Source organism: Melitaea cinxia, chromosome 12, assembly GCF_905220565.1.
Source record: "Melitaea cinxia chromosome 12, ilMelCinx1.1, whole genome shotgun sequence".
NCBI classification, from domain to species: domain Eukaryota; kingdom Metazoa; phylum Arthropoda; class Insecta; order Lepidoptera; family Nymphalidae; genus Melitaea; species Melitaea cinxia.
The window spans coordinates 2369209-2386497 of NC_059405.1; the positions used below are offsets into that span (position 1 = coordinate 2369209).

Consider the following 17289-nt stretch of genomic DNA (forward strand, 5'->3'; position numbering starts at 1 on the left):
AAATACACATGACTTCTTATCTGACTTTTTATATTTATTACCAGAGCGGCATTATTTGGTTACTAAACACTAGTTATCGAGTATAATAAGACTATTGTTACTATTAAGTTATCCGCCAACCTGCAAAGGAGCAGCGTGGTGGATTAAGCTCCAATCCTTCTCCTGTATGGACAAAGAGGCCTATGCCCAGCAGTGGGATATATATATACTTTATTGCACTAAAAAAAGAATAAACAGGAAATTACACGCATTTTTCACGGCAAAGGTGTACTTATCCTTTAAAGAGATCTCTTCCAGTCAGCCAATCCAATGGTCATGAGAAGGAGTGTAATATGTAATATATGTTACAGGCTGAAACGTGATCATACTATTAAGTTTAATTTTCGAGTAAAATGTTTAATATTTATCAATAAATATTGCTTTATAAAATAAATAAATTAATATGGGAACAGTGATGCAAGTTCCTACAACTACAGTAAAAACGGTAAAGAATGTAATAAAATCACCATTTTTATTGAAGTATTTTGCTAGCCATTGTATGATACTTCTGGCAATATGATGTCCGTCTGTACCATAACAAGGTAGTACATTTAAAAATCCTATTCCTAAAGAAAATATAAATATGTATCGTAAAAGCTTCTCAAATTGAGATGGAGAGAAAAATGAAATTATTGCACTTCTCGGGAAATACTGATCAATGAAAACTGTTTTGTGTACATCATAAGGTAGACCTAAATAAAGGACTGCATTATTATCTTGTCTTTCTATTATTATGAGGTATGTATGATTATTCAGTGATGGTTTCAAACAGTGCATATTTCTAGGACAAGTGTAACCATTAGGTTCCGTACATTTTATTAGTTTATCCTTTACCATATCTCTAGGCTTTAAACAGGAATATTGTCCTGGCAGCACTGAATCTACGACAGCTTTAGGTTCCATGTATTCAAAACAAAAACTGTACAATTCGTTCTTTCGACAACATTCAACAACATCATTATCTTTTATTGTCTCCATCATAATTTCATCATTCTGTGCTATGTATTCCGCACTAGTACAAATACCAAAACGATCATGGGCTACATGCAGACAGTATGACCAATCTTTTGCATTCTTGATATGACAATCATTAATAGATGTCACAGTGTCTCCAACTTCTAAACCCCTAACATCTTTTAACGGAGAATCATCTGTGAGCTCCGTTACTCTGACTCCAATATCTGTTTGGTAAGCAATACTGAATAGAATTGGTGCTGAGAAAAATAGAAGGAGAGCTACAAATGCAAGTGTTACATTGTGCCAGACTCCGGCACAGTATATTTTCAGTCTTTTCGTTATACTGAGACTGTTGAGATGCTCTGTATTTAATTGTACAAACGCTAGAGGTATTATGGCAAAGACGTAGACGCCAACAGCAACTAATTGAACGTCTTCCTGAGATGCAGCAACTGCATGACCGAGCTCATGAAATATAGAGCTACAGCCAATAGCTATGAAGTAAACCCAGAAATCCGAAGCAGGTATGTTAACACCAGGTAACATGGCCTTCACCTCGAGCACATTATTTATTTGTATCGAGTCATAAAAATGCTCAAAAATAAATGAGAGCAGAGTCCACAGTGCGAACGGTAAAAATAGACCTATTGTAAAAATGTAGCCCACGTTAAACCATTTTCGTAATACTCTAGTAAGATTCTTGCTCCACCGGTATATAAATCTGTTAAATGCAGTGGTTGTCCAAGAAAAACTTAATATTCCTACTTTTAAGCCGGTCCCCTCCAAGAAAGCGTAGTAAGGATAGTGCATACAGCTCTGAAATTATAAACAAATATATATTTCATAACAAATGAAATGTAAACATAATCACATCGACATTCGAATTATCTTACCTTGAAAAATGAGTCAAAAAACCATATTATAACGTAAAATGTTAACACAAATGAGCAAAGTATGGTAAATGACATTTTGATTAAAAGTTAACTATCATTTTGTTTTTAATTACATTTAAATTTTCTGGTTTTTTTTTTTTACTCCAATCGAACCGGCATGGCATTCATAAATAAAATCGATTTATCACAGAGTAAAGAATCTGAAACAGAAGCACATCGATATATTGGTAGATATATTTTAAATAATTATAGACTTTACGCCTAAAGACATAAGAACTAAAATTGTACCTAAATATCATAACTCTGTCATTGATAAAGTTTTAAGTCACAGATTATAGTGGTTTTAAGCTTTTAACAACAAAAAAATATATTTATCTACACTAATGTTGTAACATTCTACTTATGTTTCCAATACTTGACTTATAATTACTACTGTTATAGCGCAGACAACAAAACACTCAATTTAAGCAATTTCACATGATAGTATAATATCCACATCGATATCGTAAAATCTCATTATAACATCGCGCGCATGCGCGCAGCTGCGCTCTCATTGGTTAGATTTTAATGGCGGCAAAATCACTGTGACAATACACGTACGCGTGAATTTAATTTAATAAATTAAGAGTTAAAAATGGATAGCGACGATGATATTTGTACGCCTCCGGATATTCTAGAATTGGCAACAAAATTAGCTCACAATCTTTTGCCAGAAAAATCTAGAAAATTATATGAAAAAGAATATAATAACTTATTCCGACTCCGTCTACGAGCTCTACTGCTTGCCCCGCGACCGCTACAGCTGCTGGATCAATAATTAACATTAACTTTCAAAATTGTACCATCCAAAATTTGAACAATTATTATAAATAAACTATTGTCAGCTTTTACTCTTGTTGTTTGATTAATTGCATTAGTGAAGATAAAGTAGTGTATGCAACTGCATATAACACGGGTATTAAAACACTCGTTACTATTATGAAACTCGCTGCGCTCGTTTCATAAACTCACACTCGTGTTTTAATACCCTTCATTATATGACAGTTGCATAAACTACTATTAAATATTTATAAACAGCAAAATATAATAAGATTTAAACTATAAACAAATTTACTGTAATATTATAACACATTATCTTAATAATATATTGAATATAAATTGTGTATTGTGTTTCCGGACCCCCGACAAAGGAGATAATCCTACTGGGGGCCGTTGAGTGTGAAGCGTTTACTAATTAGTTATTTACTCTTAATTGAAAATGTTTAATTGATATAATATAGGTATGAGTATGGAGTGTAGAAGAATAAGTATGTCTTCCATTGTAAATGTCCCATTCAAAAGAAATAAAAATGAAAATCATCGCTTCATTAAAATCCCGGAACGATATATTGTATTTAAATTTGTTCCCCTTTTTATAAGTCTTTCCCCTTTTTATAAGTTTTTACATTATGATCATTATGATACTAAACCTTATTTCTATTTCTTTATCTTATGTTTTTATAACATTCTCCGCTATTGAAAAAGTTAAACGCTCATTTGGCACTATTGAAAGAAGAAGAAGAAGAAAAAGTTAAACAAATCAAACTAAAATAACTTAATTCTCTTCTCTCTCTTATTTCAATACGCTTCAAAAGTCCTTTATAATCTTGATTTTACAAATTAAAATTATAAAAGTGATAATTATTTTTAAAAGTGATGCTACCACCGATCCGGAATGTAAATTCTGCAGAGAAGAAAACGTCAAGAAACTCTGCAGTTACTCTTTAAAATATTATAATATAAACTGTGATTTAATACAAAAATAGTAATATCTTGCCTGAAATACAGCGTCACTAAATTCACCTATCTTTATTATATATGTAATTCTACACCAAATAATAATCTTTATCTAATAATTTCTTTCGCATCGCATCGCATTCAGCCTTTCTCATTGCACTGCTAGTCATAGGCCTCTTTCTACATTTAGGAAAAAAATTGGAGCTTAATCCAACACGTTACTCCACTGCGGGTTGGCAGATATGTTCCCTACTAGGCTACTATGAGTAACGATCCCTATCAGGTATTTATGTAGTACCAAATTTGATAACTTTGTTTAAACTTTTGCGCACTATGGCTGCAAATTCAATAATAACGGATTGATTTTCTCTGGAAATAATCTTGAATAATCGGTCTTGCTATCGCGCTTTGCAAAATATTTCTAGTCACAACTGTTTCTTTTTTCAAATACTGAAAAATAAAAAATAATGTATTCGAATTTTTTGTGATAAAGTTTGAGCAACTGTGGTATAAAAAAAAAATGTAGGGAGACCTAGGTTAAAAAACATGCCTACTTCATGAATTTTTTTAAATGGTATTACACCCAATTTTTTTATTGGCAAATTACCGAGTTATTGCTATCTATGTTTCTCTAGACCTATTTTTCTTATAACCAAAACAAATAATAAAATAAGCACTTTATTTCGAAAATCAGTGAAAGTGTATTTTGGGGTGATTGGGGTGTTATCAATAAATGAAACAACAATTTCAAATAGGTAGTTTTATAATGAATCATCATTACAGCCACTGCTGGACATAGGTCTCCACAAGTTTACGCCAAAAATAACGTGAACTCATGTTTTTTGCCCATAGTCACCACGCTGGGCAGGCGGGTTGGTGACCGCAGGGCTGGCTTTGTCACACCGAGGACGCTGCTGCCCGTCTTCGGCCTGTGTATTTCAAAGCCAGCAGTTGGATGGTTATCCCGCCACCGGTCGGCTTTTTAAGTTCCAAAAGCGGAACTGTGTTATCCCTTAGTCGCCTCTTACGACACCCACGGGAAGAGAGGGGGTGGCTATATTCTTTAGTACCGTAGCCAAGCGGTACTTATTATAATGAATGTTCAAATTGTTTGCCATCTACTCTAATACAAGCTCTATATCTTCTTTTTGTCCAGAACATCACGCTACGCCCGTACGGAGGTACCTAAACGAGCGTTATCCCAACAGGTGGATCGGCCGCTTGGGACCTATTTTATGGCCATCACAATCGCCCGACCTAAACCTATTAGATTTCTTTTATTGGGGCTGCTTAAAAGAAAAAGTATACAAAAAACCAGTTGCAACAAAATAGGAACTTCGTCTACTTGATTTGGATGCGGCTCGAGAAATTGGAGAGCGCAGGTATTCGCGCCTATTAAAATGGTCGTTCATAAGAAGAAGTGCCCCCCCCCCACAAGCACCTTCGGGGCTATATCCATTAATAACCGGACACCACTGGACACTGTATAGGTATAGTATATTAAATAGATACTAGCAATACACGTGAGAGTAATTTGCAGTAAATAAGTATAATAATTATCACTTTTTAAAATTACATTTTTTTTATTCTTTATCACAAAACTTCTTTATAAACAATATTCGAAGAGGCAAACATCTTAATGCATTAATATATAGTACCTGGGTGACCGAGCTCAGCTTGGTATTTTTAGTAAATCGTGAAGGATTAGTAGCAGAAAAGAGACTTAAAATGATTCGCTGCCGGTTCGGATGAAGTCTTTTTTAACCGACTTCAAAAAAGGAGGAGGTTACTCAATTCGGCTGAAGGAAACTCTATATATATCCCATATGTGCTCAACTTTTTTTTTCGTAAAAACTGATATTTTTTTCGTTATATTCTAAGTCCAATAACCATAAAAATAAAGGTATTCTGAAAATTAAATAAAAAAAATATGCCGTTTTGGACATTTTCACCGCCCCAATTTTGGGGCGCTGAGCACGGCAGATCACGTCTATTACCACTCCTTAATTTTTTCAATTGCATTTATTTTAAAGAGTAATATTAATAAAATAACTGTTATAGAGGTTGTAAAGAAATTTTTATTACATCTAAGAACATCTATACACATCCACACATCAGAATAATTGCACTTTTTTTATTTTTAGCTATTGCGGTAGCAGCCTATATTTGGATCTAGACGATCTACTCCGCCTATATATTGATTATACATTTGAACACAAAAGGGCTGTTGAATCGAGGGTTCTTTTACAGCATTTGACCATCGCTTGCGGATCCAACTGGAGAAACACCTTCACAGCTCGAAGCTACGGTAACGACGTTACTGACGTTGTATCGCACTAGGGACACGCCTGATGTTTCATCAATGATTTGATAAAACATCAGGCGTGTTGATCATAGCTCCTTTGCTGTTTTTTCTTTATGTCGTCGATTGACTCCAGGAGCGCATTTTCGACCCTTTGGCCCGTATTGTTCATGTCCCCTGGTGACCAAAATCCTTCAAAGCGATAAGCAATCTAAACGATGTAAAGAAATTGTCTATGTAAACATGAACTCGAAAATCTGTAGGCAATTTGGCCGCCTAGTTCCTAATGACAGATCCTCCAACACCTAGATCGGGATTAGTGTTACCTGTGCTACCTCTTTTTGGCGCAGAAGTGGATGTATCTCCCGATAGGGATATCTTGTCGTCATCAATCGAGTCCACTTCTATAACTTATCTTTGTAAAAGTGAACCCAATTTGCACACACATACAAGCAGCGCCTCGGCTCGATACAAGCAGCGCCTCGGCTCGATACAAGCAGCGCCTCGGCTCGTAGTTGATTGCCTGTCAGGTGATGGATATTACCTACAAGCGCATTTACTTCGTCACTATCGCAGTCTCTCGTCAACATTTGGTTGCTGGGCTATGTGTAGATAGTGTCCTCATCTTCCGTCTCCAATAAGTCGATAATTTCTGCCAAACTCAACCTAAAACAACATAATAAATATAAAAGTATAACATATAAAGTACCAATATAACTGGAAGTTGCTATAAACAATGTAAATAAAATATAACACATATACTATGAAGTTTGAAATCAACATGCAAGTACGTGCCCAGCGCCCCAATAATGGGGCGCTATAAATAATGCCTCTAAAAAACTAAATCTCAACCGAAAGAATCGATTTTTATCAGAAAACTAATCAAATATAAAATAATACATATAAAAAACTGCTTTACACGGTTTTACTTATAAATAAATAAAAAATAAACTTACTTTTTATTCCCACCATCGTGAACACCACACTTGCACTTTCTATTCTTCCAAAAAACAGAGAAAATGGCGCCAGCAACTTTTCGTTTTTTTTTTTTTATAATGTCAAAATGTAAACAAAGCGAACAGTACCATTCAATAATCAAACCACAGTTTTAGTTCGACACAGAAAATAAATAACCTGCCGTTTTAAAAATGGGGCGGTGAGCACATATGGGATATATCGCACCTTCGGTTCAACACAGTCACAATTCAGGACACTTTTTTGTTATTTCTTTTATTAGGACTTTTTGATAATTTAATATATGATTTTTAAACTATAGCAAAGAAAGTAAACTATTAATTTTATAAAGATTTCAAACCTACTGTTACGTGTTATCGCTGTCTTTGTGTGTTCGTATATAAATAGTAATCCAGAAATGAGGAAGTAAAAGCGAAAAAAATCCTGAAAAATTAAGAAATGAGCTGTTTTGACATTGTTGCGCCGAAGGTGCGATATATATATATATATATATATATATATATATATATATATATATATATATATATATATATCACTATCACTACATAGTATAAAACAAAGTCGCTTCCTCTGTTCCTATGTCCCTATGTATGCTTAAATCTTTAAAACTACGCAACAGATTTTGATGCGGTTTTTTTAGTAGATAGAGTGATTGAAGAGGAAGGTTTATGTGTATAATAACATTCATTAAATAGTGGAGAAATACTGTCATTTTTGAGGTTTCTAATGTGATGTCGTAAATAATTACATTTTTTCCGCTTACATTGCAAACGCAGCCTGAACCCTACGAGATTTATCAAAATAATGTACTAAGTATTATACACATTTAAAAGTTCTACAGAAAACTCCGCTATGGTATATGTCTATCTCTTATGGATATCCCACAATAACATTTTTTTGTCTTTACTTTTTACGACAATAATAGCTAATTTTCAAAGCGATTTTAACCAATACAGCATTAATCTTTATCTAATTAAATACCTTAAATACATTGTTGATTTAATATAGATCTCTATGGCTTTTTGCAGCATATGATTTAAAGGAGTTTTTTTGAAGATATTATAGATTAAAAAACTGCGGTACATAGCGTTTGCAGCAGTTCCGGCCAGCTTTTACTCTAAAGTTAACGCGTGCGGGCCACCGGCAGTAATGAATAAATCAAAACTACTGGATCGATTTTAATCTTTTTTTTTAGTGAATGACATAGGCTATAATTATATTTTATACCCGTGCGAAGCCGGAGCGGGTCGCTAGTATATATATTTTAATGTATGTTCGCGGATAACTTCGTCATTTATGAAAAGATTTTGATAATTCTTTTTTTGGTGGAAAGGAGATATCCCTGGTGTGGTAGCATGATAAGGAAACCAGGATTTGATGACGGGATCCTAAAGAAATCGAGGGAAACTCTCGAAAATCCGCATAACTTTACATTAACTACATAATACTTAACATACTACTGGGTGAACTGATTTTGATGATTTTTAACTTAATCGAAAGCCGATGTTTATCATGTGGTCATATTTCATCGAGATCTGACTACAACTTTTGGAGCAATCTTTGATAATGCGTATTTCTTGACTATTTTCTCGTGTACCTACATTGTATTACTTGTCGATGTAATTGAAGTCGATCTTTTTTCGTTTGCCTGCAAACATAATTATTAATAATGAAGTAACGCAAAATAAAAATAAAAATAACGGTAAATTAAAAATTGATACAAAATACACAATTACAAGATTGAGAGTAATTGCTTTTCAAAAACTGACAGGCGCTCCAACAAAGCGTGTTTTTTTTTTAAATCATATTTAAATACGAATTACATATTTATAAAATATGAATAGTATTTTTTTTTACCGACAATAATAAAAAATATAAATAAATATAAAAAATCTAAAATAAAATTAATTAAAAAATAATAATGATAAAATACGAATAATATTTTTCGATTTTACCGACATAATAATAAAAAATAAGAACAGCCTATTTAAATAAAAAATAACGAGTACAATTAGAAAAAAAAAGAAAAAGTAATTGATCAGGGACATGAGGATTCGAACCATGATCTTCTCGGTTGATCCCGACCGGCCGATTTCCCACTGAGCTATTGCAACTAAATTGATTCATGCAAAATTTACCTTCGTATTCTAACGATATTTTTTTCACTCCCTAAAAACAGGAATAAAACGACATTTTCTAAAAATGAATCCTAGCTAGATGGATTTATCTCCCCCGAAACCTCCAATATACTAAATTTTATGAAAATCGTTGGAGCCGTTTCCGAGATTCAGATTCTATATATATATATACATACAAGAATTGCTCGTTTAATAGTATAATAATATGATATAAGTTTCATATATGAAACTGACTGGCTTCATGCTATGCTGTTCCCTACTATTACAATGTACTCTGTGGCTGTCATTGTCACTTCTGGACACTATCTGCTTGCTATCTGCCAGAAAATGATAATTTCCGAAACAATTTATAGTTGTCAGTTTGTCAAATATTGACAAATTTACTACAGTTTGACGAACGCGTAACAGCAAGTGTGTTATTTCGGAATATTTTAATTGACATTTTATCATGTAAGTAATGAGTTGTACAGAAAATGAAAGTGGACCTTTCGTCGTATTCCTTTTACCGGCGACTCTTGGGTGCCTAACTATACTCTTAGTCCGACGTTGGGTTTTCACTCAAGTTAGCACTACTTCGTCTACTGCAATCTCACGACGGCGGAAAATTATTAAAGATCCTTTGATTAAACGTCCTATACCCCCGGTCGCCAAAATGGTGGCTCCAGGTTCTAAGAAAACCTCCGGTGGCGCTAAGAAGGTACGGCGATCAAATTATTTTTACACATGCTTAAATAGTATTTTTAGAAAAATATATTATACCCAACAGTGAAACATTTAATGGCTGAAACAAAAGTATTTGTAACAAAATCAAATATGTAGTATAATAAAACATACTTACACCTTTTTTGCAGGGAGCGACAACACCTCTCATTGATGAGGAAGTAAACAATGGCAAACGTGCAAGATCAAGGCTGTCTCCGACAAAATCTTCAGCACCTGAAGTGAAATTCTCCGACAGTCCAGCACCCCCAAAACACATACCATTTCCATATATCCCTCAAGATGGGGATCTACTTTTTGAAAGTATGAACTTTGTATTCACACTTGTCGCAACAGGCTTACAGTTCTTGAATTTGTATCGGACAATGTGGTGGTTACCACACTCATATAGTACACAAGCTATGGTGAGAATTTTTCATGTTTCATTTTGTAACAACAACACAACGTAGTGGTCTCCGTTGGCTGCAATACAGTCCTTTAAATGTTGAGACCAGTTATCAATAGAAGCACGCACTCTTTCCATGGGAAAATTCTTCACTGCCAATTGTATGGATTGTTTTTGGAATCTAAATTATGATGACATTTAGAGCAAGCCATACTTTCTAAAACTGACCATAAACCATGACGGTCTTTAGCTCTAATGCAGTCTACAATGTTGGTTTCTAACCAAGATTGGATGGATCGAGCTTTAAGACCGGGCACCATGGTTATTGAATATTGTATTGTTAAGGGGCTTAACTACCTTCTCAAGAATGGTATCTTGATATACTTGTGCCAATGTCCTTAATACATTTTTCACAAAAATATGTCTCCATCACCCCTTCACAGCTAAAGATCTTTTTCTGTCACAAACAGAGGAGGTTTCATTGTACTTATCAATAGCCCAGTACACAAATATTACTCATACCATGCATATGGAGAGTATTAAAAATTGTATTTGGCTTCATGTCTACTTTGTGTTATGCAATCACAGCGATTCGGTTCTCTTTATCACCCCACTCCATTTTAATATCTCAAATCATTTTACAATGTATTGGCGCAAAAATGAGAAAACACTGAACTAATATAAAATAACAGATTCCAAATTCAAATGTAATATTTTGCTTATTTTTAACTGTAACAGTATTTATGATCAGGCTATATAGATTTGCAAGTTAGTAAGTTAGTTGCTGTACAATATTTTTTTAATTTTATTTAAAAAAAAAATCTCTTTAATTTCAGAATTTTTATCTCATTGACCCGCACCTGGTTGCATTTATAGTGACGATAATAAGTAGAAGATTATTATTAAGTTTAAGTCTCGCACTACTAAGACGTATATTAGCACCTAAGATGATTCCACATGCAACTGTTGCTGCCAGGTTAGTTGTTATTTAAATATTATTATTTAACAAAGTCTATTATTAAACATATATTTTTAAATTAATAACTCAACAAAAAGTTCTTATAGCATATTTTTAGAATGGTATCTTATTTAAAAGTCTGTATTTATTTTACTGCATGAATTTTTTTTTATGTGATAAAAAAAAAATTATTGTCTCATAAAATACCTTGCATTATTGTATAAGTGAAATTATTATGTAAGATTTTGTTTCATTTAATTTTATATTTATAAAATGTATGTCTGTATTTAAAAGTATACTTTTACAGAATATAATCAAAACCTGTATATATAATTAAACTGTGTATATTTAGTAGAATATAATTCATAAATCCTTAATTAAAAGTAAGAGAGTCAGTCTTGTAAAATAATGATGATTTATATTGAGCAATTTAAAACATAATTTCGTCCTCCTTACTTTCTATTTTTATTCTGTTCTCTGCAAAGGGGACTGTCCACTTTGTATGGGGGTTTCGGCCCCGAGTGGACTGTCACTGAGAATAATAATTATATATTAAGTTAGTAGTACTAACAAGTAGGAATTAGAAAAATGATATAGTTTTGTGTCCAGGTGTTTCTTTTTTGTTTTTTTGTGGATAATTACAAGAAGGTTTCTGAATTAAAAAATCATTGTTTTTGTTATTTTTGTTCTACTAATTGGATTCGTACATTAACAGAATGTTATCTAAAAACTAGGCAGGTAGATTTATAAAATCTTGAAACCATTTCCAGCCCAAAAACCAAATAATTGTCATGACATGGGCACAACAACCTACTGTCCGTCGACCAACCATGCAGTTGCAATAATATTTTTTTATGGCTTCTCTGCCTGACCTTTATTGTTTACATATAAAATAAATACAAAATATATTTTCCTACTTATAAATATGCCTACTCTGTATTTTACGTCGCAGTAGTGATGAATTCTCGGTTGACCTTTCAGTAGGTTGCTATATCACTATGAAAGAATATGGAAGTCAAATGAATGTATGACGCAAAAGTCTGTAGTTTAGGGTTGCCATAACAAATAATATTTTCAATAAACAAAATAAATCAATGAATATAATATAATTAATTGCTTGCTTTTTATGTAGTCAATAACAATGTTTCTAAAATAGTTTATTTTTCATCAAAGTTAATTTTTTTTTACTAAATACACTTTTATAGACTTTTTTTCTTATTAATTCGATTTAAAAATACTTTTAATCGATTTTAACAAATAATTGATTTAAAAATATTTTAAAATCGATTGTTCGTTAATAATAATTGTTTGTTTAAGACTGGCAACATGGTATAATCAAATCACCAACCGGAAATAAACTAGACATATATAATTAATGAATTAAAATACTTATTATATAAACTTTTTATCAGTTTATATTGATACAACTGAAAATCACGAATAATCATGATATAATATAGGAAAATTTTTGGTATATTTGTTTTTTTGTATAAATTCTGTTCACGCTGGGCCGAAAATGGACAGTCCCCTTTACTAATTTCTACAAGCAAATTATTAAGTCCAGTTCAGTTCAGTCTATTCCAGTCTACTGCTGGACAAAGGCCTCCCCAAGTTGGCGCCAGACATTCCTATTTTCCACAATCTAATGTCAAGTATGTTCTAAATTTTCTTTTTCCAGAATGTTCATCCTAGGCGTAGTGCTAGGCGTACTATCCTGGTGTACTTACTTTATAATGCTTAAGTACCCTCCTTTTAAAATTTTTTACCTATGCTATCCGTAAGTATTATTTTAATTTATAATATTGTTCTTTTTACAAACAAAATAACTAATTAAATATATTTGTTTTTTGTTTTAAATAATTTGTTGAAGTTAAATACAGAAAAAAAGAGTACAAAGTTTTATTTTGTGACTAAACTAATTTTATTTTGTGTTTTAATTTCAGGGCAGTATTATATTTCATATGTTTTGGGGTTGATTCGACCCCATTCTTAGAACTACACAAAACAGAGATGCCACTCATGCACAGCTGTTCACATGACCCCGAACAAATTCATAAAGAGGTTGAGGTTTTGCGACAGGAATTCAACTTGAGATTGAAGAAAATTGTCTTTAACTCAGTACTAGGAGCGTATTACACTAGTTTCGTTCCGTGTGGTTTTGCTCAGGTAATTTTTGTCATATATTTTATAATATATTTTTAACCTTCTAATTTCCTCTTGATCGAAATCAGTATTAGATGAAACTCTCTATAGAGGCAAAGCCTCAAGGCCTCTTCACAGGCAGGTTCAATTTTATCTGTCAAGATGAGCCATACATATTGAATGATAAATATAATAGCTTGTGTCTTGTCTGCATTCGTTCTAAAAGTGATTAATTTGTTTATATAACTGGATACACACAAGCATACGGTGCACTTGATGATGATAAGTGTTCACTGTACCTTTTAGGCAACACTGCTCTGGAGTAGTGTTGTGTTCCCTTGGTAAGGTGACCAGAGATCCTTGGAAGAGATTTGGGTGTTAAGTCGGCAACAAGTTCTATAAAAAAAAAAACATGGGCGTTAGAGAGCCTATAAACCAAAACTTTTGATATAAAAAAATGAATGATAAATATGGTGGTCCAACCGGCGGTCGTCCGCAGCCGTTCGTGCAGTACGACGTGGTGGCCGCGGCGCAGCAGACGGCGCTGGTGTGGGGCACGCTGTGCGGCCGCTACACGGCGCACCTGCTCGCCGCCAGCGCCACCGACGCGCCGCACCGCGCCGCCCGCCACCTGGGCCGCTGGCGCGCGCTCTCCGGTAACTGCGCTTGACGATTGTCATTGTGATACACGCACGCACACGCACGCAAACACAGGAAAACACACGCACACGCATGAAAAACACACGCACACACGCAATAAACATACACACACGCACACGCAATGAACACACACGCACACGCAAAAAAACCTACACACACACACACACACACGCACACGCAAACGCAATAAACACACGCACGCATACGCATATGCAATAAACACACACACACCCACACGCAATAAACACACCCACACACACACGCGCATGCGCACGCGCATGCGCACACGCACACGCACAAGCACACGCACAAGCAGACGCACACGCACAAGCAGACGCACACGCACAAGCAGACGCAGACGCACGCACGAACGCACACACGCGCGCATTTTCACGCACACTCACGCACGCACGCACGCACGCACGCTTGCATACATTCACATGTCATATTTATACACATATCTGTTCCTCAGCCTCAGGCGAGGCGGGCGACGTTCCCCTGTGGTCGGGGACGCGCGTGTGGGCTCGTGGAACTCGTGTGAGATGCGCTCTGGGCGTGTTCGCGGTCGCCGCGCCTACTGCAGTTGGCAACCCCGCCGACGTGCATCACATACGATTCTATGTGAGTTTTAAAAAAAGTATAATATAGAAAAAAAATTGTTCGAATATTACAGATAAAATAAAAATTACATTTTTTTTTCTGTTTTTTTATACGTTTAAGCAATGGTTAAAAATTAAGTTACATTTTCACACCTATATTTAGTTATGTATTTAATGTATTTTTGAGAAAATAATATTCATGTTTTAAATGTGCTCAAATTTTCAAGTACCCATTTGATTCTCTATATTAGATAAGTAAATAATAATACAAATTCATAATACTTTCATTTAACAAACTGATTATTTGGATAAACCGCTAAAAAATGTACTATAAAATATGTAATTTTAGTCAACATGATTACATACTAACTTTTTAGCCTTTTGTTTATTAAAAGCGTTAAATATATCAATATTTAGGAACCATAATTATTTGCTTTTTAGTTTTTTATCTGTTAAAAGCGTCAAATATATCAATAGATTTTTTTCTAGGATGCGTTCAGCAACCCTGCAAAGCTGCTGTGTCTGCTGCTATGTCTGCAGCTCTCTCTAGTTGTCATGCAACTCTGTCTACTGTTCTGCTCATTTGCGTGGCACCATTTTGTAGCTGTCATCATTTTGCTATTTATTAACTACTACACACTCTTCAAGATGGCTCGGGATTATCTTGTTGCGTGGAAAGTGTATAAAGCTGAAAATATGATTCAGGACAAGAGTGGACCGACATCAGTCAGTCAGTGAGATTAAAAAATAATATGTATCTCTGCACACATTGATAATATTGTATAATTATTGTGTACATTAAATGAAAATAACTAAATGTTTACAGTACACAGGCACTACTTTAAAGTTTTCCTTAATTAGTCGTACTGTTAAAGTCTGTGTTACTGTTTTGTCGTAATAAGGCAAAGCAAATAAAATTTATAATGATTCTTATTCTTCTATACTTATAAAATTTGTGTGTATTCGAATATTTTAATCTAGTCAAATTAAACAATTAGTCTTTGGCGTCTAAAGTAATTAAGAAGAAGTTACAATAAATGGCGTGGAAATCAATTCAATTTTTCATTGTATGTACATAAAATTAATGTGTTCGATTTTTCGTGTCTATTTTATTATTCTTGAAATAACTATGCAATATAAGCTATAGACGTTTTGAGATGAGTGAAACTGACTTATATCATACATAAAAATATATAAAAAGCAACTGCAGTGTATGAAACAATATTTTAATAAAAGATATACACGGGTGTACTCAGAATTTTATAAAGATGGGAAAAAACAAATAAATGTAAAACTCGATAGGTAGTAGACAACTATAATAATATTAATTAGTAGCCATGCGAAGTTTATATCACTGAAAAGAAAAGAGAGATATATATCATTTTGATCTTAGGATATATATCACTCATTTAGCTCTTCAGCTCATTTAGCTCAGTGAAATAATTTTATAAAGCAACCAAAATGCAAATATCACTCATTTAGCTCTTCAGCTTATTTAGCTCAGTGAAATAATTTTATAAAGCAACCAAAATGCAACCTTATGTGGTTGTAAAAAAATACTTTTTCGCTTGTTCAAAGCAAGACGATTGAGTTTATGACCTTGTGAAATATGAATCGAAAAGATACAGAGCCATAACTAACTATCTCTCTCTTTCGCATGATAAACGTCATCGTCCGATCGAGTGGCTCACTAGCTCAGTCTCGTTTACTCCCGCTCAGTACGTCAGTCTCTCGAAAATGAATCATAAGACTAGTGAGCTGGAGATATATTTGAAACGTAAGTGAGCTGATGCGAGACTAGCTCACTTGAAAAGATATGTTTCATTTGTATCACTCACTCATGAGTTACCCAAGTCTATTAATTAGCTTTGAGTCACCTTGAATCACCGTGCGTATGCCCATGTATATTTCTATATAAATTTGCCAAATTGTAATAAATTATAATTTCTATGTCTTTTAGCAATAAAAATGTTGTTTCAACGTTTGATGTTACTGGGGTATTATTTATTAATTAATTAAATTAACTAAATATGTTATGTGGTAGATATAAGATTATTTTATAAATATATACTGATATTTTGATTACACAAATTTTATATAAATACAAACTTTTACGGTATTCATACCTCTTTCCGTTTTTATTCTTTGACTTATTTTTCTTATACTGTTTTTGTATTTTTAGAGTACACAATAACATCCAAACTTACTTATGATAGTAAAGAAATTTGTCGTGAATGAAACCGCATCTCACGTCTAGTTTTTATAATGCTATGTTGTATTTTGACTTACACAAATTTCTTTATAAATATCTTACGCGAATTTCACTTACCCGGTTTCTATACTATTACGTCGATGCCTCAGAATTTATGCGAGGAAATCCACTAAAATTATCATATATTGTCTTCGACTAAACAACATTTTAAATAGTAAAATAATTTCAAGTTTCGTTGTGTTTATCACTTGTTTTTTTGTTATTAACATTGTTTATAAAAGTTATAAAAATTCCAAAGGAATATACCTACCTACCTACCTATATACTAACGATATGTTAGATTCTAGATTATTTTGTTGTCTGTAAAAGTATGTCAGAAATAGATATGTATAATGTATAGGTAAAATAATGTACCACTGCATTTCTAGTATCCCTGTTATATCTCAATTTTAAAATGTAAATATAAATATTGTGTGTTAGAGGTACAATAATATATTCCGTTCTATTAAGTTTTAAGAAAACATCGAAAAACT

The 17289-nt window shown here is 33.4% G+C and overlaps 2 protein-coding genes across 2 annotated transcripts; one reads left to right on the forward strand and one right to left on the reverse strand.

Moving 5' to 3' along the window:
• Positions 1-395: 395 nt before the first annotated feature.
• LOC123658734 (membrane-bound transcription factor site-2 protease) lies at positions 396-1964 on the reverse strand. The gene is made up of 2 exons (XM_045594079.1): positions 1890-1964; positions 396-1812 (listed from the first exon to the last, which is right to left on the reverse strand). Exons 1-2 carry the CDS (start codon positions 1962-1964, stop codon positions 397-399), a joined length of 1491 nt encoding a protein of 496 aa, XP_045450035.1. The 3' UTR covers position 396.
• Positions 1965-9473: 7509 nt separating this feature from the next.
• On the forward strand, positions 9474-15424 carry LOC123658446 (transmembrane protein 39A). Its single transcript, XM_045593867.1, has 8 exons — positions 9474-9777; positions 9932-10204; positions 11022-11161; positions 12822-12920; positions 13087-13309; positions 13785-13941; positions 14418-14566; positions 15034-15424. The coding sequence occupies exons 1-8, from the start codon at positions 9538-9540 to the stop codon at positions 15280-15282; spliced, it is 1530 nt and encodes a 509-aa protein (XP_045449823.1). The 5' UTR covers positions 9474-9537; the 3' UTR covers positions 15283-15424.
• The last annotated feature ends 1865 nt before the right edge of the window (positions 15425-17289 follow it).